Source organism: Tenrec ecaudatus, chromosome 3 (assembly GCF_050624435.1).
Source record: "Tenrec ecaudatus isolate mTenEca1 chromosome 3, mTenEca1.hap1, whole genome shotgun sequence".
NCBI classification, from domain to species: domain Eukaryota; kingdom Metazoa; phylum Chordata; class Mammalia; order Afrosoricida; family Tenrecidae; genus Tenrec; species Tenrec ecaudatus.
Genome location: NC_134532.1, coordinates 148,220,499 through 148,243,662, shown reverse-complemented (window position 1 = coordinate 148,243,662; position 23,164 = coordinate 148,220,499). Strand labels below are relative to the sequence as shown.

Genomic DNA, 23,164 nt, shown 5'->3' with positions numbered 1-23,164 from the left:
GGGCAGGGTGTGTGTGTGTGTGTGTGTGTGTGTGTGTGTGTGTGTGTGTGTCTGTGTGTAAAAGCTAGAGAAAGGCAGGCACCATGGTGGGCACCCAGCTCACAGGACTCAGTCCTGGCTGAGGAACCAGGTAGAATAAGCCTCAGAACGGTCCCTCTGAGGGGCTGTGGCATTGATCGATCCCAGACTCCCATTCACCTACTCCCCCATCCTCCTCTGCCAGGCTGAGGGGGCTTCACAGAAAGGCAGGGCTTGGAACTTGTGAGACAACCCCCACCCCCTCCCAGGGCTGCATCTGTCTAGAGGCCCAGGAGCATCTTTCAACAGGAATTCCAACGATGACTGGACATCCGGAGACGTGACACACAACTTCTGGTGCAATGTCATAGAAACAGCCGTTTTTTATTAGTGAACCATTTCGTGTACATTAACAGTAGAAAGAAGCATGTCAAGCATCACGGGAAAGGAACCGACTAGAGACTACCTGAAGCGCATCCGACCAGGGTCCTCTTCCCTCCAGGAGCGAAGCAAGCGACTGGCCCCAGCCACGCCTAGGGTATCGAGTCAGTCCATTAAAAGTTCTTAAACAAGCAGCGAACCTTCCTTACATACACCCCCCAAAACACGGGTTAGTTGTTTAGGACCTGTTCCCCTTGATGAGTGAGCATCATAAGGCTCGCCTGCACATCCTGGTACTCCTAGTGGCAAAGCCCGTTCCGGTTCTGTGCCGAACTCCCAGTTTCCCCGAGCGCACTGTCCTGACCTGTCTTATTTGCGCCCTCTGGGTCGAGTAGCGTAGCATGGGGCGCTTGCATTCTGCGACGGTGACTGCTGACACTCAGAAAGCCCGCAGGGACCTTTCCACAGCACTGGCTCCAAGGAGCGGCCCGAGGAAGAGCACGGTCAGGGAGTCAATTCTGACTTGGCCTGGCCCCAGAGGACGGAGCACAACTGCCCCATCGGGGGTGAGACTTTTATCTTTGGGGAGCAGACACAGCTCAGATTTCTCCCACGGAGCGGCTGAGGGGTCTGAGCCACCAGCCTTGAGATTGGCAGCCTAGTGCTTGACCCGTGGTGCCACCAGGGTGCCTTAGTGTGTCATTTCCACCCAGAACCAAATAGGGATATTCTTTACCAATCTAGACCACTTCTGACTGCAGTTGTATAGGTTTGCCATAGACCTTCTGGAGGAAAATGCCAAACGTGTTTCGAAGCCAAGTTGACTGGTATGAAACAAAGATGGCAAGATGCAATCTCCTTTTGGTCTGAGGCAAAAAGACTTCTCAGTACCGACTCATAAGTCTCTCTCTCACTCTGCACCCACCCCCTGCCCCACTCGGTTCGTATCCAGTCCACAAGTCATCAGAAGATCCAGAAGCTGTCCTGGAGAAGATGACACGGAAAACACAAAAAGCCACATGTGTGTGTTTGCAATAGGCCGTCGGCGCAGTCGAAGGCTTTATTGAGTGCGGCTGTCCTTGTACCCTGGATTCCGACTCTGTAGCTTTGTCCCGGGGAGATGACTGCAGGAGCACGGTGCAGCCTGGGGCCGTGCATTCGGAGCAAGTGAAGAACACAGACCACGGCGAGACAACACTGACAGCGATAGGCAGAGGCATGACAACCACGACAGTGGGCACACAGCTCTGGAGCTCCCGGCACCCGGCGACAACAGATCACTCTACGAGGGTTATGAAATACTTGCTAGACATGGAAAACAGAACATGTTTGTCTATAAAGCATAAGGGCTGGCCACGGCCGCCCGGTCTTTCTTTAGCTGGCTGGCCCCGGGGTCCTCATCAGCCCCCAGCACTGCGTCCAGTCCCCCGTCTACAACAAGCAACGGGCCTGTGAGGAGCTGAGAACTGCCCAGCACGCGGGCCAGCTCGGGGTGGCTCGCAGGCTCCTTCGCCAGGCTCAGACAGTGGTTAGGTCCGTATAAGGGGTGCTCTCTCATCGGCCGTACCCTGAAACAGATGAGACAGGACAAGACAGTCAGGTGCTTATGCCAGAAACTTCTCCCTGGAGAGGAAAGGTAGGAGTGTGGAGAAACGAGAGGCTGTTTGCCCCACTCACCGTCTCCTCTCTTGGCCCATCTCTTCTGGTGTTTTCTTTTAAGATGGGGCTCTAACCTTCCCCAGGAGCCCCCCAACCTCCTCCTACCACCAAACTGGAGAGTACTTTAGCCTCCGCGCTGTTTACCTCAGCCGGGACACTTAACACAGATTGCGGAATTTGCCTCCTTGCTGCTTGAAACCCATTACAGCGTCTGTAAGGTGGTGATTGTTAGATGCCCTCGACTCGGTTCCGCTCAGAGACCCTGTGCACTCCAAAGCGAAACGTGGCCCGGCCTGCATCATCCACACAATTGCTAGGTGTGAGCCCACTGTCACGGCCCAGCAACCACTCCCATCAGACTCAGAAGTGGGGCCCCTCGCCGTGCTGTGGGGACACGCGGAGGGGTGGACTGTAGCCGCAGTATACCATCCCCACAGGGTTTTCTCTGCGTGCAGGAAAAGCTCAAACAGAAAGGAACCTCTACACATAACATGCAAGACAGTTTGTCGCACAGCTAATTCACGCTGCAATGAGAGGCACGGGGTAAGACACTTGATGGAGGGCTGTGGAAGCCAGACTGGCTAACACTGCTCGGAGGACTTCCGTCTGTTGCATTGTCCACTTCACGTCTTCGGGGAGGTGTTGGGGACAAAGGAGGCTTTGTTGGGAAGCAGGGAGAGAAAAGACCCCTTGCCGTCTTGGTTTGGCCTGCTGGTCATATAGGGAAGGCCATATTAATAGCTTCTCCCATCCAGTCTTCCCAGAAGATAATGAATCGATAATTCTGATACATCAGGGATTCTTTCCAGGTCTCCAGGAACCTTGCTTGGAATTATAATCTTGGAGTTGCTTGATCATCTTTGATAATAATTGATGTTTATTGAGCTCTTATTACACTGATAACACTGGGACAAGTCTCCACACACACCCTTTTAAGATCAGCTCCATGAGTAACCCACTAGCAGTTTAATATTACAAACAGGCAGGCTTGGGCCTGGACCCCAAGCAGTCTGACACCCAAGTCCAAGTGCTTAACTGCCTTCTGCTTCCTCTTCTTTGAAGTTACTGTGTGTTTTTCATTGTTGTTTTGTGTTATCTGGGAAAACTAATACATCCTGAGATTCCATTCCCACCAAGAGAGTGTCGCATACTAGGTGGGACCATTTTATCACCCACCTTATTTTTATTCCCCTCACCTTCTTTGACACACATTTGGCTAGAAAGTCATTGTGCCCATGATAAAAGCCCAGACCCCTTCCTGAAGAGCCAGTTGGCAGCCCTTGAAGTAGGAATTTTTCTAGAAAGGTATTCCGCGCGGGAGGCATGCTTTCGGTCACTACTCACCTCGTCCATGGATCCCTGCCCCCTGCACGCAAGTCCAGTGAAGATCAAGCCGAAGAGCACCCCCAGGGCCATGATGATGTAGGGTATGTTGGTGATGATCATGGTAGTGTTCATCACAGACTTGAGTCGGTCTGCACTCTCTTTATCAATCAGAATGCTCTAGAGAGGCACGAAAATCGTCAGTCTCTGATTATTGAATATCCAGCTATCATTGTTTTTCTGTGTATTTCTTCCAGGGGAAGAAACAGCTTCCTCCAGTTAGCAAAGCAGATACACTGAGAATCCATTCGTGAGTAAATGTAGTCAGAGTGAGCGTGGATTCTTTATCATTCTTTTTCTCTTGAACACCCCCCCCTTTAAATTCTTAATTAAAAGCATGCGAAAACAAAGGAAAAAGTATTCAGAAATACTAAAATAATGTCCTCTCTTATTTTCTAACAACTCCAACATAGCATTCAAACTCCAGCATGGTATAATTTCCGTTCTGAACTTTCCTCTGGCCAGCCAAGGTTTGGTTAAAGACCCTTCTCTGAGCTTCTGGCTCACTCTGTACGATGCTCCGTCCCTGCCTCACAGTCTACACTGTCTTCTGGCTCACTCTGTTCGATGCTCCGTCCCTGCCTCACAGTCTACACTGTCTTCTGGCTCACTCTGTACGATGCTCCGTCCCTGCCTCACAGTCTACACTGTCTTCTGGCTCACTCTGTTCGATGCTCCGTCCCTGCCTCACAGTCTACACTGTCTTCTGTCTCACTCTGTTCGATGCTCCGTCCCTGCCTCACAGTCTACACTGCCTGGTCCGTTTCACCTGTTGGCTCCCCTAGCTGTGTCTTCTCTGACGGCAAGGTTGCCGACCTCTCTCCGGACCCTCAACATCAGGGGTTTCACTCGGAACCCCGTAGGTGCACACTTGGCTGCCCCAAGGGTCTCGAGCAGGACTTACCTCGTTAAGATACATTATCGGGAAAACCAGCGTTCTCATGTTTCCGGTTTCACTATGAAGAAAAAGGGTGGGGTGGCTTTAGTGGCGTTGCCAGCCCAGGTTAGCGGCCCGCTCTGCAGATAGGCGCGTTTCCACGAACATCCCAGCATGCATGTTCCATGGCACGTTCCTGCTGGCTTCTCAGTTCACATTTTAATCAGAAGTTGGCTCCAGTATTCATCCTGTCAGTCTAGCCATCGCACGGTGATGCAAAGTGTAATGATCAGAAATCAAGGTGCCGAGAGCAAGTTCGGCCGGTGCTCGTCTGCTAACTGTCCCCGCGAGAAGCTACGCAGTGCAGAAGCCCTGCCATCCCTCAGGGGCTTGTCACCGGGCGCCGGCCTGGCGCTCATTGCACCCTCCGAGAGGAAACCGGGCCTCCGGTTTCTCCGGCTGTGCTCAGCTCTTAAATACTCAATCAGTCCACCGCAGGTTAGCGTCTGTGGGTGACAAACTTACTCTCACAGGCCACGCTGGTTTCATAACATGCAGAGAGAAATCTGGTAAATGGCAGAGGTGGGCCAAGCAGGCGTTTCCTTTTGTTTCTTCCATATATGTATATAGCTGTATATTTGTATGCGTGTTCGTATTTGTGTATACATACACACAAATGTATATGCACCTACTTGTTACACATGTAGTTTTCATTGTTTTTTATACTCAACGTTATAAGCATTTTCTTATATTAAAAATAAATCCCCAGTGAACAGTTGGAACTCATTACACTGCAAGAATCCTAATTAAGTGGTGACTTTTAGAGAAGGAGCCTTGGTGGCATAGTGGTTACACATTGGACTGCTAACTGCAAGGTCAGCAGTTCAAGACCACTAGCCAGCTGCACAGGAGAAAGACGGGCTTTCCACTCCCATAAAGAGTGACAGTCTTAGAAACTCACAGGGTAGTTCCACCGTGTCCTGTAGGGTTGCTGTGGGTCAGCATCCCCTCAATGGCAGTGAGTTTTGCAGTTGTTGTTTATCCGATGAAATCAAGGGAGGAGCAAAGGGATTCAGCAGCAGGAGTAGTCAGAAGGCAACGTTAGCTAGCCAACCAAGTGAACATGGGTGCGCGTCCAGGCGGAAGCAGAAGGGGAGGACATTGCGGGGAAGGAAATATTTCTTTAAGAACAGACTCCAGAGCCACGCGGCCTTGTTATCTGTGTGAACGCTGCCAAGTTACTTAAAATCTGTGCCTTGGTTTTCTTGTCTGTAACGACTGGTTGCCATTGAGTCGATGCTGAGTCACAGCAACCCTCTAGGACAGGGTAGAACTGCCCCTGTGAGTTTCCAGGATTGGAGCTGCTTCCCGGAGTAGAAAGCCCCCTCTTGCTTCCTCAGAGAGGCTGGTGGTTTCAAACTGCAGACCTTGCTGACTGCAGCCCGATGTGTAACCGCTAAGCCTTCTGGGTTCATGGGGGTAATATACTGAGTTTTTGTAAGAAATGAGTCCATGTATGTTCTGGGATTTACAAACAAGCTTACTCGAAGAATCTAGTCTTTTCCTGGGTTCCAAGAGAAAACCCAAGCCCGTCGTTGGCGAGATGGCTCTGACTCAGGGCAGCCCCAGGTGTGCCGCATGAGCGCTGGCTTCCAAGGGCTACCTTGGCTGTGGTTTTTACAGACGCAGATCGCCAGGCCTTTCAGCCACAGCACACCTGGATGGGCTCAAGTTGCCAACCGTTAGGGTAAGAGTGGAGCACAGACCTTTTGCGTCACCCAGGGAGACCTTGGTTCCTGACAGACGACCCCTAAGACTGTGCCTTTCCTGAGTGCCTGAAGATCTTGAAGGCTGGCACATCACAACTAATGGGGCCGCTCAGGAGGGGCTTGGCCTTGACAGGAAGACCTACCACGCGACATCAGCCGGCCTCAGGGGAAGGGGTCAGACGCGATCAATCATGACTATGTCCCCGGGAAAGTCTTTGGGCTTCCTGGTTATTAGACATCGCTCGTGAGGGTGTGCAGTGTGTCCCTTTGGGGGCCGTGGAAGCTCTACGTTGGAAGCCTCCCAAACGTGGTCCTGCCCTTCTCTCTCATTGGTGTCTTCATTTTGTTCAAGCGAGACAGTAATTGTTAGCACCCCTACTCTGTGAGTCATTTCGTGCATTATCTAACTCCAGGGACTAGTGGGCGCCGGGGCACCCCAAGCTTGTGGCTAGCTTCCAAAGCCCTGGGCCAATTTGGCCATGTGTGCACCGTGCCTTTTAACGGTGAGATCTGGCCTGGCTCCGGGTGGCTGGGGCAGACCAAGAAGGACGGCAGAAGTGGTACAAAGGGCATCACACGAGCAGCCATCTAAGGGAGGCACCAACGGTGTCCATCAGGAAGGAGCACTCCAGCCTGTGGGCTCCGACAATGACGATAACAAACCCAAATAGGAGGCAGGGAGAAGTACCAGGGCTTACATGGCGAACACCCAATTCGTAGACGGCTAGGGGACAGTGGGAGCCCACAATTCCACAGCGAGTATCTAGTCAGATTGAGCCCCTGGCAGATCCACTCTGGCCATTGTGGAAGGAGGCAAACAGCTTTGCTACCTGCCAGAGCTGATGGTGAACTTGATTAAGGGGATGGGGCTCCAGTATAACATTAAACCTGGTCAGTGGACTTCCCTCTGGACCCCTCCGGAATTTGCTCTTGGATTAAATATTTCTCACATGTTCCATGCCAGAAATTTTCTCTCTGGCTTTTTGTAATATTGCTGGTAGTGTCTGCTTACTTATTCTTTATTTTTATCTTCATTTCAGTATTATTTTCTTTCTGTTTCATTTTGTTTTTCGTTTCTGTTAGGCGTCCCAGTTTATGAAGCACAGGAGTGGATGCACAGAGACAAGGACTGATTCAATGGTTTATCTGGGATGGGGGAGGGAAAAGTGAGGGGAATTGGTGAGCAAAAAATGAACGGGGGAGGGTACCCTAGAACTGACTGTATATATGTATATACAACTCTCTTTGAGTGACTGAACTATGGAAGTATATGGTGGGTGAACTCTTTATCAATAAAACTAAAAATGGTTAGTGTTATGCAAATACACAGCACTGAAGAAATGTGTTAGGGAACAAGCAAGCCTTTACAAACCCAAAAGTCACCAAATAGAACACTGAAAAAAAGAAAGAAGTGGTACAGAGCAGAACGGAAGGGACTTGAGCTGAATTACTACTTGGCATCAGAGAGTAAGACATGGGATTCTCAAGGACAGATAACCCCTCAGGAACAACAATGGGAGCAGCAATACCATGAGGGTACAGGGAAGGTGGGGGAGAAAGAGGAACCGATCACAATGATCAATGTATAAGCCCTGCCCCTCCCCCCCACAAGGTAATGAACAACAGAAATATGGGTGAAAGGAGACAGCGGACGGTGTAGGATATAAAAATAATAATTTATCAAGGGTTCATGAGGCTGGGAGGGTGGGGGAGGGAGGGTGAAAGCAAGTCGCCGATACCAAGGGCTTCCGTAGAAAGAAAATACTCTGAAAAGGATGATGGCAACATATGTACAACTGTGCTTGATACAATGGATGTACGGATTGTAAGAAGAGCTGTAAGAGCCCCAATAAAGTGATTTTAAAAAAAAGACATGGGATTTGACTTCCTGTCCAAGGAGAGCACTCTGTGAGTGTCAGGCTGCATGTGATAATTAGGTGGGGAGACCAAGGCACAGGATGGAGGTGAAGGCGCTGTCCTGAAGGGCAGGGAAGGGCGGAGGGAGAAAAGGGCTAGACTCCCTACCACGTGGACCCCAGCAGAATGCCAATTGGCAAACACCCTGCACCCATGTTAGAAACAGTCAGAACTTACACAAAGTCATCGAATTTCCTGACGTAAACGTTGACTTGGAACTTCTTGGCCGCTCTTAGGATAATGCCCGTCAACTGCAAATCAGAGAAGGGGAAAGAAAGCATTGGGACACACGAATTAAAAAGCAAACAAGAGCTTCCCATCGAGTTTTGTCGCCGTGGCTCTGATAAATGATATGCAGAGTGCAACCCGGGGGAACTGACCCCTGGAACAGACTGAGCGCCATTGGTTGTTTCCGGTGCCTGGGCATGCATGTGTGTTCTGGGGGGTCTTGGGAACATGCACATTCTGATGCAGATGGTTCAGGCTGGGGCCCGAGGTTTGGCATCTCACAAGATCCCAGGATGCTGTCACACTTAAGAAGCAGAACCCTAGAGGACTCCAGCAGGAGGGAGAGCCAATAGAGAGCCTGCCAAGGCTGGACATCCAGGTGGATATGGAAGGAGCTTTCCAGAGGAGGGGCCCATGGAATGAGAAGGGAGTCAATAACAGTCAGTGCTGCAGTAGCTGTCTCCCTTGGGGGCCCCCTACCTAGCACCCAAGCTATGGGGCCACCTTTCGCTCATGATGACAAGCACCTGCTAACAGGTGCTCCTGAAAGCTGACCAGGTACACTGACCCAGAGGTGGCTAAGAGGGGGTCTGAGAAAACCACACCAACTCTTACTGACAAAAGGGTAAGCTCATTAGATTCTCAGCTAGAATGCAGTTGCGTGAAGCTAAAAGTGAAGTGTCCCTAAAGTTGTATGTTAGGCAACCCAAGAAGGGCGGTATCCAGCCTTCTACTCATGGAAGTGGAAGTGCCTGCAGCGAGAGGCCCTCACACCGTGAAGTGATAGCCTAATCGTTTTAGAAGATTTTTAACTTCTTTGCTTTATTAGGATAGAATTAAAAGGTCTTTACAACTCATGCTTTTAAAGCAAATAATCTCAAATAATAAACTTCTATAGAATAAAATTGGCTCAAAGTGACGGGTGCTAACATGTATATTTAAAACTCAACCAAAACAGTACAGAGAAATGAGCATGGTCAAGCCCAAGATCCATGTGGGAAACTGGCCAGCTGACATGGGTCCAGTCTCAGCTGTCTCCAACTTTGACTATAGTATGTGTGTGTGTGTGTGTGTGTGTGTGTGTAAGGAAGTTTGCTAGTATTTCTGTATATTATCATCTATGAAGGCCAGACTTAATAAAGGGTTATGAATACAAGGCTATGAGACTCTGCATGACACCAGACTGAGCTGAGTTTTCCCCATGTAGAAAGACTATGTATTCTGTGAGTGTGCTTGGAACTATCCCACTGTCCTCTGTCCACACTGTATAGAAAGAAGAACACAGACGCCCCATCACCAGCAAGCAGCATATACTCACAGGATTGATGTCCACAAACGTCTCATCATTTTCCTCATTGGGATGCATGCCTGCAATGGCAGAGACAAACTTCTCCTCCGCTTGGTAGAAGTGTGGGAAAGACATGATAATGGGTGCACCTGCATTTTAAGGAAAACCATGAGGAGGTAAGTATGCAGTTCCTGATCACAAGCCTGACCTCCACGGGGAAGGGCACCTATACATGCGTCAACATGAGACACACACTCAAAAACACACTGCCGGCAAGTTGAGTCTGACTCACGGTGACCTTACAGGATAGAGCAGGACTGCTCCTATGGGTTTCCAAGACTAACTCTGTGCAGGAGGAGAAAGCCTTGTCTTCCTCCTGGGAACTGCTGATGGTTTCGAGCTGCTGACCTTGTGGCTAGCTGCCCACTGCGTATCCACTAGTCCACCAGACCTCCTTCCGCATGGTATAGGAGTTATAGTTCCATCATATACAGCCTCATTCAAGATTTATCTACATTTTTGACATCTCACTCACTCTAAATTATTTTACTCCACAATGTATACTGAAGGCCTGGATAAATTCTTTATTCTGCAACATTTATTTTAACCTATAACATAGCAAAAGAAGGATGAAGCTCTCTGCTCTCAAGTAGATTGAGTGTCTCAGAAATTCAATGAAGCAATTCTGTCTTATAGGGTCCCTATGAGGGGAAACCACTCAACCTAAATGGGTTCATAATGTGTCAAGAACTGTACATACACTATTTTAATTAGCATTCCCAGCATCCCTGTGAAGTTAGAATTATTATATACATTTTACATTTGAGAAAACAGGTAGAAAAGTTGCAGAATTCACCCAGGGACTTCTGACTGCTGTCAGAATTCTAATTGAACTTCCATGCACCTGTCTTAATTATAGTTTTTTAGCAGTCAGTGACTGCTAGAATGCAGTTGCGTGAAGCTAAAAGTGTCCTTTTGGCTTGGTGTCCTATTTTAATTTCCTATTGTTTGACCAAAAAGAGCCATGGTGGTATAGTGGCTACACACTGGGCTGCCATCCACATGGTCAGCAGTTCAAAACCTCCAGCAGCTCTGAGGGAGAAAGACTGGGCTTTCTACTCCTCTAAACAGTCTGGGAAACGCATAGGGGGTCGGTTGCTATCAGTCTGCATCGACTCAATGGCACTGAGCTTGGTTTGGGTTTGGATTGTTTTACCCAAGACAGACCTTGTTCTCCTGAATGTGTTGATGTAGACTGGTTTTAAGACTGGTCATTTTATACACTTGGCTTCTGATGAGATACTGATCTGCCCACCTGAAGACTTTGGGTTTTCTTTCTCTCTTTCTTTCTTTCCTTCTTTCTTTCATTTTAAGGAACAAATAGGGAAGCAAGTTATTAGAGGAAACCTATGCAAGATTTCAGAGCCCTGGGGACTTGGTGGTTCCACGGTCGGCTGTGATCCACAGGCTGGCGGTTTGGAAACACCAGCCTCTCCCGGGGAGAAAGGCCGTCCTACTCTGTAAACAGTTGTAGGCCTGGAAATGCCCAGGGCCGGTTCTACCCTGTCCTATAGGGGCGCTATAAGTCAGCATCGATTAAATGGCAGACCACCAGTTTATCCAAGACCTCCACCACCTGCCAGTCATTTTGTCACACTGTGGTGACTTGTATATTGCTATGCTGCTGAAACCTGTGGGCTAATATCAGCCTTATGGACTTGGTCTGGACTGGGCTGGGATATTTTCTCATTATCCAACTGCTCTGGTATATCGAGCTCTTTCCTACACGTACGGGGGTGTCCATGAATTTGTTTCTCCAGTCCACCAGACTAGCACACGTGGCTTGCTCTTTTGTGCTTCTCAGTCCCACACAGCCACTGTCTCTTTCCTTGTGACCTACAGCAACCTTCAAAATGCAGCAAAATAAACAAATCAACTCAGGGCTTAAGAAGCCTGACACTCTCGTGGGTCTCTCTCATACGTTATCTCCATCTCTTGTCTTCTACGGAAGCTAGATATCTCCATTTTATGGACGAGAAGAACACTGGTGCTCAGGACCCTTGTCCACCTGGCCCTTAGTCAACAAAGGGAATAGAAATAGGACTCAACCCCAGATCTACCTGCCTCTACACACCCACTCCCCACAATATCCGCAATGTTGCTTTGAGCATTTAGAAAACTTGAGGATAATTCTGGAGACCAGTGCCCAGAGAAGGATGTCGTGCTTTGGTAAAGTGGAGGGGGCACAAACAGAGGAAGACCCTCAGTGAGATGGACTGACACACCGGCTACAACAAGGGATGGTGCCGGCCCGGGCAGCGTTTCTTTCTGTGTGCATGGGGCCCCCTGGAGTTGGAGCACACTTGACGTTACCAAACAGCCACACGCCTGGAGAGCTGAACACTCCAGTCCACGTCTGAGAATGTGCATGTGAGACGAAAGAGGAAAAGACGCTGACGTAAGTTGTCTTACCAATTAGACTCTATTATTCTAATACCAGCCTCTGGAGAAAGCACACTGTTCACCAAACATCCAGAAAAATAAATCCACGTTGGGGCCTTGAGGGGGACAGGGATACGGGATATTTTCAAGAGCCTTCACCGGTGGTGAGAGCCAGGAACGAGCTCTCATTCCCCGTGGTCTTTATGGCCATGAAGGGCGCCCTATTCCCGACACGTGGTTCCCAGTTACCGAGATGCCATCTTTACTGCCACCACCTTTAGGTTCCTCGTCCAGTGCTGGGCCGTTGAAGCCATTTGAGACCTTCCTGAGATGAATTACCACGTGCAAATATGGACAAAGAGCACTGGAGTACAATGGCTAGGCGCTTGGCTATCATCCCTAACAATGACAGCCTAGAAAACCCATGGGGCAGGTCTGTGTCACCCAGAAGCCCAGCCCACGGCCCCAACAGCAACATGCAGAGCACTTAGAGGACCACATGGTAAGCGCCACCTCTTACTGCTATGAAAACGTGTCAACTACCACCCAGAAAGAAATACACCGTGACAGTCCATAAATAAAAATCATTGCCCCCCCCACCCCGCCAAAGAAATCAATCGGCCATGATTGACAATTTGAAGGGGCCTTGGTGGTGTTATCAGGTAAGCGTTGAGCTGCAACTGCAAGGTTGACGGTTCAGACCCACCAATCACTCTTCTGTTCCCATAAAGATTTACAGCTTTATAGGAGCACTTTGAGTCAGAATCGACTCGATGGCAGTGGGTTTCACAGCCACGGCATAAAATACTACGCTTAAAATATCAGTCTTTTGTTTTTAAGCGTAGTGTTTTATTTACATTCATATAAGAGGGTTGTCACCACTGATCTCACTTGTTATCAATGCATTGGTTTTTAAAAAAAATCATTTTATTGGGGGCTCGTACAACTCTTATCACAATCCATACATGCATCCATTGTGTCGAGCACATGTGTACATTTGTTGCCCTCATCATTCCCAAAACATTTGCTTTCCACTTGAGCGCTTTGCATCAGCTCATTTTTTCCCTTCCCTCATGATCCCTTGATAATGTATAAATTATTATTATTTTGTCATGTCTTACACTCTCTGACGTCTCTCTTCACCTACTTTTCTGTTGTCTGTCCCCCAGTGAGGGGGGTATATGTAGATCCTTGTAATCGGTCCCCCGTTCTACCCCACCTTCCCTCCACCCTTCCATCGCCACTCTCAACAATGGTCCTGAGATGTTCATCTGTCCTGGATTCGCTGTGTATCCAGTGCCTATCTGTACCAGTGTACGTCCTCTGTCTAGATTTGTAAGGTAGAATAGGGATCATGCGAATCTTTCTTTCTAATTGGGCTGACAATATAGTCTGCTTTCCAATCCTTCCACATTCTAGACCTCCATACTCCTCTCCCTTCCTCTGGGATCTTACCATTCTTGCAGATGCTGATATTTAACACTCCCGAGCCCAGGCAGTTCCCTTCAGGTATACAGAAGCCGGCATTATCTGAAGTGTTGGCTAGTATTTCTGCAGGAACCTTATACCGATAGGCAGGCAGTCCCTGTATGTTCTCGAAGCCACTGAACGTTAGAAACACTGACCTGTTAGGAGATAAGAATAAAAAGCCAATGTGGGCCCCAGTCGGTGTAACCGGCCCCAAATCAATGAGTTGACACGTAAAGCCCTCCTGAACGCTTGCCAGATACATGTCAACTGAAACTGAAAGGAGTCTCTGAAAGAAGCTCCACCAGCTCAGAGTGTTATTAGCACGTAGAATCATCTGCTATTTCCCCTCTACTTGAGGGGGGCCCTCTCTTTTCTTGTGTCCTTTTTATTAATTTTTTTCATTTGCTATTTTTAAGTTATAGAAAGAGTATACCAATTTCCACATTCAAAATTTCATTTTTAATTGATTATAGCAATGTACCTAGCACTGACTCTCTCATCTAAAATTCCATGGGATTCCCTATGGTACGAGCATGTTGCTGACTGCTGTGAGTTGCAGTCAAGTTGGCTCCAGTGCACGTGTCCTCATGTGCAACAGAGCCAGACACGGTCCAGTGCTGGGCCCACCTCACAGCCAGTGGTATGCTGCCTGAGAATAGACCGGGACGGACTTCTCCAGGCTCCTCTCTGTGGTCATTGGGTTGTCTTCCGTTTTCATTACTATAATGTTCAATGGGCACCGCCGCCTACCTCCTGGAAGGCACAGACAAGACTTCTTCATGCCAGGGAACCTACCTGAGAGACTGGCAGAATCGCAGCAGGCATGCCTCTTTAGCTTTGCCAAGATCTACCAAATGGCGTGCCTTTGTGTCAAACCTTCTTTCAAGCCTCTTTCTGCCCCAGTTCCGGTGTTTCAATCAACTGCCTTTTCCTATCGACGTTTGTTTCTTCTATGTAATTTTGTTTCCACAAATATTTATTGCATAGGGAGTCAGGCTATCCCATATGAGAGACAGAAAGGATCTAACATATGGCATAGACAGCCCAGGTGGAGAAATGAGGATGAATTCAAAAGCTATTAAAAATAATTTTATTGAGGGCTCTGACAGGTCTTATAATAATCCATACATCAATTGTATCAAGCATATTTGTACATATGCTGCCATCATCATTTTCTAAACATTTACTTTCTATTTGAGCCCTTGTTACCAGCTCCTCTTTTTTCCCTCCCTCCCCACCCTGTCCACCCTTCTGAGCCCTTGATAAATTATAAATCATTATTATTTTCATGTCTTACACTGACCACTGTCACCCACATTTCTGTTGTTCGTCCTCCTGGTGGGATGGGGTGGGGGGTGTTATCCGTCCATCATTGTGCTCGGAGCCCCTTGCATCCCTCCCCGCCTTAAAAGCTATTTCTGAGCAGGAACCAACAGTACTTGGTGGCTGATTAAACAGGGGGGGGGGGGAGAGGAGGAGGGATTGACAGCATCACCATTGTTTCCACCCTGGGGGATTGGCAAAAGGTGCACTTGCATGGCCTGTGATCAAACAATGGAAGTTCAGCAGTTTGTAGAAATGTGAGAGGAATGAACCAACAATGTCACATGCCACAAGGTTCCTTTGGACTTTGAAGCGATATTTCATAGAAAGCTACTGGCAATCGAGACTGTTGAGTCAACTGTGCACAGCGGGGGCGAGAAGAGACGGAGGCCAGGGAAATCAGCCCTTGTTTAAACAGCCTGAGGTTAAGGGCGAGAGATGTGGCATGGGGAGGTGGAAGTAAGTCAGGCTGTGAGCAGCTGGAGCCTCTCAGTGTCTTCCCCCATCTTCTTACCAGACCCATACAGGGAAAGGTCATATGGTGGAGTCAGAGAGTCAGGCTAGAAGAGTCACAGTAGATGACTCAGTGGGGTCTGCCCCTGACATCTCTACTTTAGACTATGCTACACTGTCTTTCAATGTGCCATCAGAATTGACCTTATTAAGCTTACGTGTGTAAGCTTAAGTGTTACAGATATACCTCACACTTTTGGAGGCCTTGCAGTCAGGAACAGAAGGAGCCTGGGTGGCACAAGTGATTAAGCACTCCTACACTAACTGAAAGGTTGCGGCTCTGTGGGAGAAAGGTGTGGCAGTCAGCTTCCTGAGGGTTCCCAGTCTCCAAAACCCTGTGGGCAGCTCTGCTCGGCTCTACTCTTCCAGCGAGTTGGAATCACCCTAATGGCACTAGATTTTCCGGGGGAGAGGGGCAGTCAAAAAACTCATTTGTAACGTTCTTACCTGCAAAACTCAGATGGAAAGACGTAAAGGATTTCATCTTTGGTGATTAACGGGTGGAAAGAGTCTCCATTTGTTCCATTAATCATATTGCACTTTTCTGTTCCCCACCAGCCAAGTGACCTGCGATTAAAATGCACAAGAAAGGATAAGGATGAGCAAATTTGCTTTTAGAATCAAATGGTCAGGACTTTGCAATGCGTACCGAGGAGATGGCCACCCCACTGCAGGCTACTCATATGCACAGACAATGGTGGTCTTGGGGAGGGATCAGGTCAAAGAGGAGGAAAAAGCAAATTCCTATCCCTCAAGTCAATTTCCATAATGGTGATAGCCAACATTTCCTCTCTTTCCCTCAAAAGGACAGCCTGTAGAGAGGGTGCAAATGGGTAAGTAGTCAACTACTAGCTGGACTCGCCAAGAAACACCTGCAGAAGACAGGCTTCCAAAAGGTCACAGCCTGGAGTAATTCCCCCTGCACACGTGGGGTCCATGTGAGTCGGACTGACTCGCTGGCCACTAACAAGAGCATCAAACGCTAAATCCCACAGCTAATGGGCTGACTGAGATTCAGGGCGACTCGAGGAGGGAGGACTAGAACTCCATAGGGTCTCTGAAACTGTCCATTTTAACGGAGCACACAGTCTCGTGTTTCTTCTGTGAGGTGTCTGGTGGCTTTGAGCTACGGATCTTGGGGTCATCAGACTGGCACTTTCCCCACTGCCCCATCAGGGCTCCTTAACAACAACATACAGGATTAGAAAGATAGTTTTACTTAGAGCAGCGATCCTGTTTAGCCTTGCTCATGGCCAACCTACAGATAGATGAATTCAAGAGAAATATGTCTGCTTCTGTAATATTCATGAAACAGGGTTAACTCTGTCTCCTTCGGGAGCAGTTCTCTGTGCTAAACCCACTAGAAGACTTCCCTTGAGTCACAAGAATGCTCAACATTCCCCTTCATTCGACAGAAAAGAGTGAAACAAGAGTAGGAAGGCACAGAAAGTGGGTGGTGGGGGGTGGGAGGGGGGGACATGGGACCAAAACAAAATTCTTAGATATAAAAGTAGTTTCTGAGGAGGGGCTGGGGATAAAACTCATGACTGCACATAGTTGGAGAGAGACCTGGTGACTGGAAGATATTTCTAAGGTATTTACACAAAGACTAACTCAGAAAGGCAGTAAGATAAAAACCAAAGAATCAATTAGGAAATACAAAAATTAGATCGAGAAGTTCAAATAATGATAAATAGGAGTTCTCAGAGGAAGAAAAATAGGGAAAATAGTAGAGATGTCATCATTGGAAAGATACTGGCTTACAGTTTTCCCAAATTTAAGACAGGCAGTAGGCACTGGATTGAAGGTATGTCTCCAGGGTCAAACAGAAAAAAATTAAAACCTGGATACACTGCAATAAATCTGCGGATTAAGGGGAAAAAATAAATGCCAAAAGTCAGCCTAGAATTTTATACCTAGCTTAAATCAGTCTGAAATAACAATGGGATACAGCTATTTAAATATGTAAAGTCTTACAAGTCTACCTACCACCCAGAGACTTTTATTGGCAGGAAGAATGCAGGGCTACCCCTATGTCATTAACAATATAAACTTGAGGACTCTTTGCTGTGGGGGCAGTCCTGTGCCCTATAGGATGTTTAGAAGCGTCCCTGGCCTCTAGCCACTAGCTTTCAGGGTACCCCCAGTTGTGACAAACGAAAATATCGCCAGAATTGCCCAGTGCTCCTGGAAGGCAAAAATGCCCACAGTTGAGACCCACTGCTGCTGTTGCTGCTGTTGTCAGCTGCCAGTCAGTCGGACTGGAGCTCATGGTAACCCCAGACCGCTGTGACCTACAAGGTTTCCAGTGGCTGACTCTTGGAAGTAGATTGCCAGGTGTTTCTTCCTAGTCTGTGTTTATCTGGAAACTGCTGATACTGATGCCTATATTTGTAATTTATAAACAAACTACTTCCAAAATGGAGGGGTGGCAACTTGCAATAGAACGACATAAAATAGGACTTAAGTCCAGGGAATTTAGAAGCAATCTGAAGGTGGAGGCTAACTCTTCAGGCCTGCGGGGGTCAGAGGAGCTCTGCTGTGAACACTGCATTTGCTCTGGAATTTCCCAGCTATCCAGGCAAATAGGAGACACACAATGACCTACGTGACTTGTATTGCCTGTAGCACTTAAGAAAATAAGCCCAATTCTGGCTTCAAATCGAGAAGGAATTAATCCTGTAGATATTTAATTTTAATTTTTTTAATTTGAGTAATGTAATGAAAACGTTCAACAGTATGTATACGCGTTTTCCCTAGTACTCCCAGTCCCCTGTTGCAATTGGGCAAAAAGTCTCGCTAATATCAATGCAGAACACTTCTTTATAGCAATCCAATAAGTGCACGCAAAGGTAGGTTCTGGACAACCTGGAAAATGAATGGTTTGCGTAATGTGATTGATTTGCTTCTTAAAAGCGTTTCACATATATTAGTCTTCTGGCTGATAGAAAGCACACAGCTGCCTTTCCCCGAGAAATATCAAAGGGAAAAGGCACAGCCCTTTCTAAATCAACAGTATGTCTACTATGCTACCTGGTTTTTATTAAAAATTATTTTTCAAAAGCCATGTCTGCATGTGAACCTGTAACTAAACATTCGAAGAGCACAACAGGGCAAGAGGGGGAAAATAAGCTCACAGGGAGGAAGCCTCCTGCCCCCAGACGCCTGAGGAGGACCTGCTAAGGCAGTGGCTATCAGAGGGCTTGGGGGAAACAGAGGTGGGGGTGGAAACAAGGGCAGAATTGTCTGCATTTCACCTCCTTCCTGCAACTGTTCTAATTGGGTCTCACTGCTACCTAAACCAGAACCAGGAAACAGGGTACTGTAAATACGTTGCTAAATACAATAGCAACTGTATCAGGACTCTATAGTTTTAAAATCACTTTAAAAGTGAATGGTGAACTCATAGGTAATTCCATCCTTAAAAATATATACCATATACACTCACATATAAACCGAGTTTTCAGCACATTTTTCGTGCAGTTGTTCTGGTAAAATTAGGTGCCCCAGCTGATATTCGGGTCAGCTCATACTCGCGTATACACGGTCTAGCAACCATCACTGTCACTACAGTGCATTCATTAAAGAGCAGAGATCCTTCCCCTTCCCAGCAAAGCAAACAGCAAGCAAGCAGTGGCTGGAAATGATTTGTGCTGTAGCCACCAGTCATTCAGTGAGGACTAAACACTTGAAGTGCGATTTTTCACTGGCTTATAACCAATGAAAGCATATCATCCCAATCTTGATTTCTAAAACGACAATGAAAGACTGACAGATTTATTGAACTTCTCATCTGAAAACAATGACAGTGCTAAGACTTTTGAAACAGTGCAGAAGGGGTGCTCACATCGGCAGCAAATATACTAAAAAAAATGCAAAAGTTAACATGTAGTTTAAATGTAATTTGGAAAAAAAGAGTCACATTTCTATTTCACTAGACTTACTTTTTTCCATTCCATTCCACAATCTTTGTAAAGTTAAGGTAATTGTCTTCTCCCGTTAGAAAAACATAGTCACCATCATTGGTTCCATTTTTCTGAAAATAAGTGAACATGATAAATTACAGTAACTAGCGCATTTCATCTTCATGAAACTGCCTTAATTGGGCAGTTTCAGAACCAGGAATCAGGGTACTGTAAATATTTTGTTAAATACAATATAAACCATATTATTACTTTATGGTTTTAAAAATAAATGATCCAATTAAAAACTAAACAATACTTGAATAGCCTTTCTCCAAAGACAATATTCAAATTGCCAAGAAGCGATGCAAACATTTCCCAGTTCCACGCCAGCCTCACAGTTGGTACATTTGAGCCCATTGCTGCAGCCACTGTGTCCATCCAGCTTCCTCCTTTTCCCTGAACCCCCGTGACCCTCCATGACCAAGCATGATGTCCTTCTCCAGGGACGGATCTTTCCTGGTAACACGTTCAAGGTACAAGAAACAAAGTCTCACCACCCTCATTTCCAAGGGACATTCTGACTATACTTCTTCCCAGACAGATTTGTTCCACTCTTCTGACTAAAGGAAACCAAACCCACTGCCGTTGAGCCATGCTCACTCCTAGCAAGCCCACAGGGCAAAGCACCATGGCTTCACTGGGCTTCGGAGGCTGTAAATCTTTATGGGAGCCGAAGCCTTATTCATCCCCCTCTGAGCAGATGGGAGGTTCGAACTGCAGACTTTTCTATCAACAGCCTGGTAGGCAACCTCCTCTGCCACCAGGCTCCTTGTTCTAGCGGCCCATGGTATTCAGTATTCTTCACCAACAGAGTAATATAAACGCATCAATTCTTTCTCGGCCTTCCTTAGTCATTGTCCAGCTTTCATGACTTGGGCCAGGCACACTTTAATCCTCCAAGTAACATCCTTCTCTTTCACACCGCAGAGAATGAGGTCTTTGGCAGCAGATTTGCCCAGTGTAATACGTCATTTGCTTTTATGACTGGTGCATCCATGAGGCAGTGATTGTAGAGTTGAGCAAAATGAAATTCTTGGCAATGTTGAGATTCTTTCCATTTCCGTTTATACAAAATTTCATAATCAGTAGAACTCATCTAAGCAAAAGTAACCATATCAAACCCACGGCCGCTGAGTCAATTCTGACTCAGCAATTCTATAGGACAGAGGAGAACTGTCTCATAGGGTTTCCGAGGTTGTAGATGGAAGCAGACTGCCTTGGCTTTCGCCCACAGAGCCACTGGCTGAGTTCAAACCGCCCATCTTCCAGTTAGCGGCTGAGCTCTTTGAGCACTGCGCCAGTAAGGGTCTGTTCACACCCACTAGGATGGAGGCCCAAAGAAAAAATCAATGCATTAGAACTGTGGTGCCGGAGAAGAACATGGGAAGTGCCACGGGCTGCTGGAAGGACACACAGATGGGTGTTGGAAGAGGTACGGCCAGAACGCTCCTTAGAAGCCAGGATGGCAAGACTTTATCTCACGTGCTTGGACATGTTGTCAGGAGAGATCAGTTCCTGGGGAAGGACACTGTGCTTGCTAAAGTAGAGGGGCTGCCCAAAAGAGGACGGTCCTCCACAGGATGCATGGACGCTGAGCTGGACATAAGAACAGTGGTGAGGAGGGCGTTTCCTTCTGTTGCGCGTGAGGTCGCTGTGAGTCGGCGCTGCCTCCGTGGCACCCAACAACAACAACAGGATAGCTACAATTCCAGAAAAGGAAGACCAGAACAAGCTTTGTTGAAGATGTGAGGAATTAAGAACCATCATACACAATTTGCGGGAGCATAAAAAATGATCAACATTTGGGAAAACATTTGGCAGGTCCTCAGAGAAAAAAAATAACTAAAAGAGGATTTGCCATATGCATATGCTAGTCATTCCACTCCTCAGTGTATGCCCAAGACAAATAAAAATGTATACATGCATATTCACAGAAGCATTGTTTGTAATTGCAAAAATGTAGAAACAACTCAAATGCCCATACATTAGCGAATGAGTAGACAGAGTGTATATCCTAAAATATCAATTGATGACCCAAATGAAGTGTCGACACATGCTGCAACATGGATGAACCTTGAGAACATGCTAATACACAAAAACCGCATGCTGGGGGATTCCAGTTATTTAAAATGCCCAGCATAAGAAAAGTCACAGACAGAGATGGATGGTTGCCAGGGGGTGAGGGGATTGGGAGAGGTGGGGCAGTGACTGCTTAATGGGTGCAGGAGTCTTTGGTGGGTCGTAAAACGCCCTGGGATTGAGACCGTGATGGTGGCTGCACAACCTAACGAAAACACTACAGGGCCCTGAATCTGCACACTTCAAAACAGTGAGTTGTATAGTGTGTGAGTCATGTCTTCATTTGAGGAATATATAGGGCTATGGTGGTTCCGTGGTAGAAATATCTCCTTCCGCATGCAAAGCCTGGGTCTGACTCTCAGCCAGTGACCTTCAGTGAAGCCTCGCATGGTGCAATGATGTTGGACAGTTCTCAGGAGAGCTTCTAGACTTAGAGCAGGCAGTCTCATCTGTCTCCTCCCAAGGGGTGGCTGTTGGGTTTGAAATGCCAACCTTGGGGTTAACAGCTCCACACTCACCCACTACTATGTCATATGTTAACAGTCTACATATAGAATAGCCACATATGAAAAGCTATGCGACTTTAAGTAGGAGAAAATACTCCTTTCTTAAGAGCGGTAACACAAACATGTCAGCAAGTTCAAATACCCCATTGGGAAAAATGCTAAACCACAAAATCTTTCATCTTTTTATACTGCTTCTTGAAGTCCCCCCCTTAAATCAGCTGTGGGCAACACTAAGTAGCTAAACATGTAACCAAGCAGTTCAGAGGAACCCAAAGGGTTTGTCGCCAGCTGTCATCTGCACAGCGTCGGCGTCTGAGTCTGAATGTATCCGTGTCTGTCGTGTTTGAGGAGAATGGGATAAATGGGTGCTCTGTGGCCGCGGTGGGTCTGCGAGCGAGCGTGGACACAAAGAAGCTGTCACCGTTGGAGGCTGAGGATGTTCTCTCATATAAACACTGAGAATGCAAGTGCACAGCATGCCTAGGACCGGACTGGCTGGCTCTCGAAGGTCCCTCCCAATGATCATTTACTGCATCTCAGAGCCCACGCCCGCAGGAGTCCTGGAGGCCCAGTGGGTGACATGCTGTGCCGCTAACGGCAGGACAGTGTGAGCAGTTCTGCTCCACAGGAGAAAGCTGCACCCGCTGCGCCCGTCACGCTTCACAGCCTCAGCGATGCACAGGGCAGTTCTGTTCTGCCCCATCAGGTCATTATCAGTGGGAATTGACTGGATGGTGGTGAGTTTCGTTGGTACGAATCCATCCTAGGTAGGAGGTGCCAGAGTTCTCTTATGCCAAGGAGAACAGAGATGCCCTAAACACAAAGATGGCATTTTGATGGGTAAGGTTCACTGCTCCCAAGCCTTGGTCTTTTCCATTGGCTCATCTGCCCGTGACAGGTGGACAATAAAAAAGAACACAGAAGAAGCAGCTGAACTGGGGTGTTGGCCAAGAAGATTGACCATGCCGTCGGTTGCCAGAACCACCACCAAATGAGTTTTAAAGGGAATACGCACCGAATACTCCTTAGTAAGCTTTGTCTTGTTTACTGAGGACACATCATCAGGGAAGAGCTATCTGTACAAAGGACATCCTGGTTGGTGAAGTACAGAGGCCAACGTACAGGAAGGACACCTTCAGTGAGATGGATTGGCTTATTCTCATGGCCACAAACCAACCAGTCGCAAGGAAGATGCCGCAAGTCCAACCAGGCCACATGGCATTCTGGGATCCAGAAGGTGGCCACGAGTTAGCCCACTCCACAGCAGTGAACAAGGACAAGAGTCACCAGTGGATGTAAGTGAGTGGGCTGGCCCTGCAACACGGCGATAAGAGGATCTACTAGTT

At 47.5% G+C, this 23,164-nt stretch overlaps 1 protein-coding gene across 1 annotated transcript in view; it reads right to left on the bottom strand.

Moving 5' to 3' along the window:
* Positions 1-376: 376 nt before the first annotated feature.
* SCARB2 (scavenger receptor class B member 2) overlaps positions 377-23,164 on the bottom strand; it is an 81,679-nt gene continuing 58,891 nt past the window's right edge. The window contains exons 5-12 of the mRNA XM_075544180.1: positions 19,213-19,304; positions 15,716-15,835; positions 13,418-13,587; positions 9,551-9,669; positions 8,182-8,255; positions 4,346-4,397; positions 3,403-3,561; positions 377-1,967 (exon numbers count right to left, since the gene is read on the bottom strand). Of these exons, the coding sequence (XP_075400295.1) occupies positions 1,929-1,967; positions 3,403-3,561; positions 4,346-4,397; positions 8,182-8,255; positions 9,551-9,669; positions 13,418-13,587; positions 15,716-15,835; positions 19,213-19,304 (825 nt within the window). The 3' untranslated portion in view covers positions 377-1,928. The remainder of the gene's footprint in view (positions 1,968-3,402; positions 3,562-4,345; positions 4,398-8,181; positions 8,256-9,550; positions 9,670-13,417; positions 13,588-15,715; positions 15,836-19,212; positions 19,305-23,164) is intronic.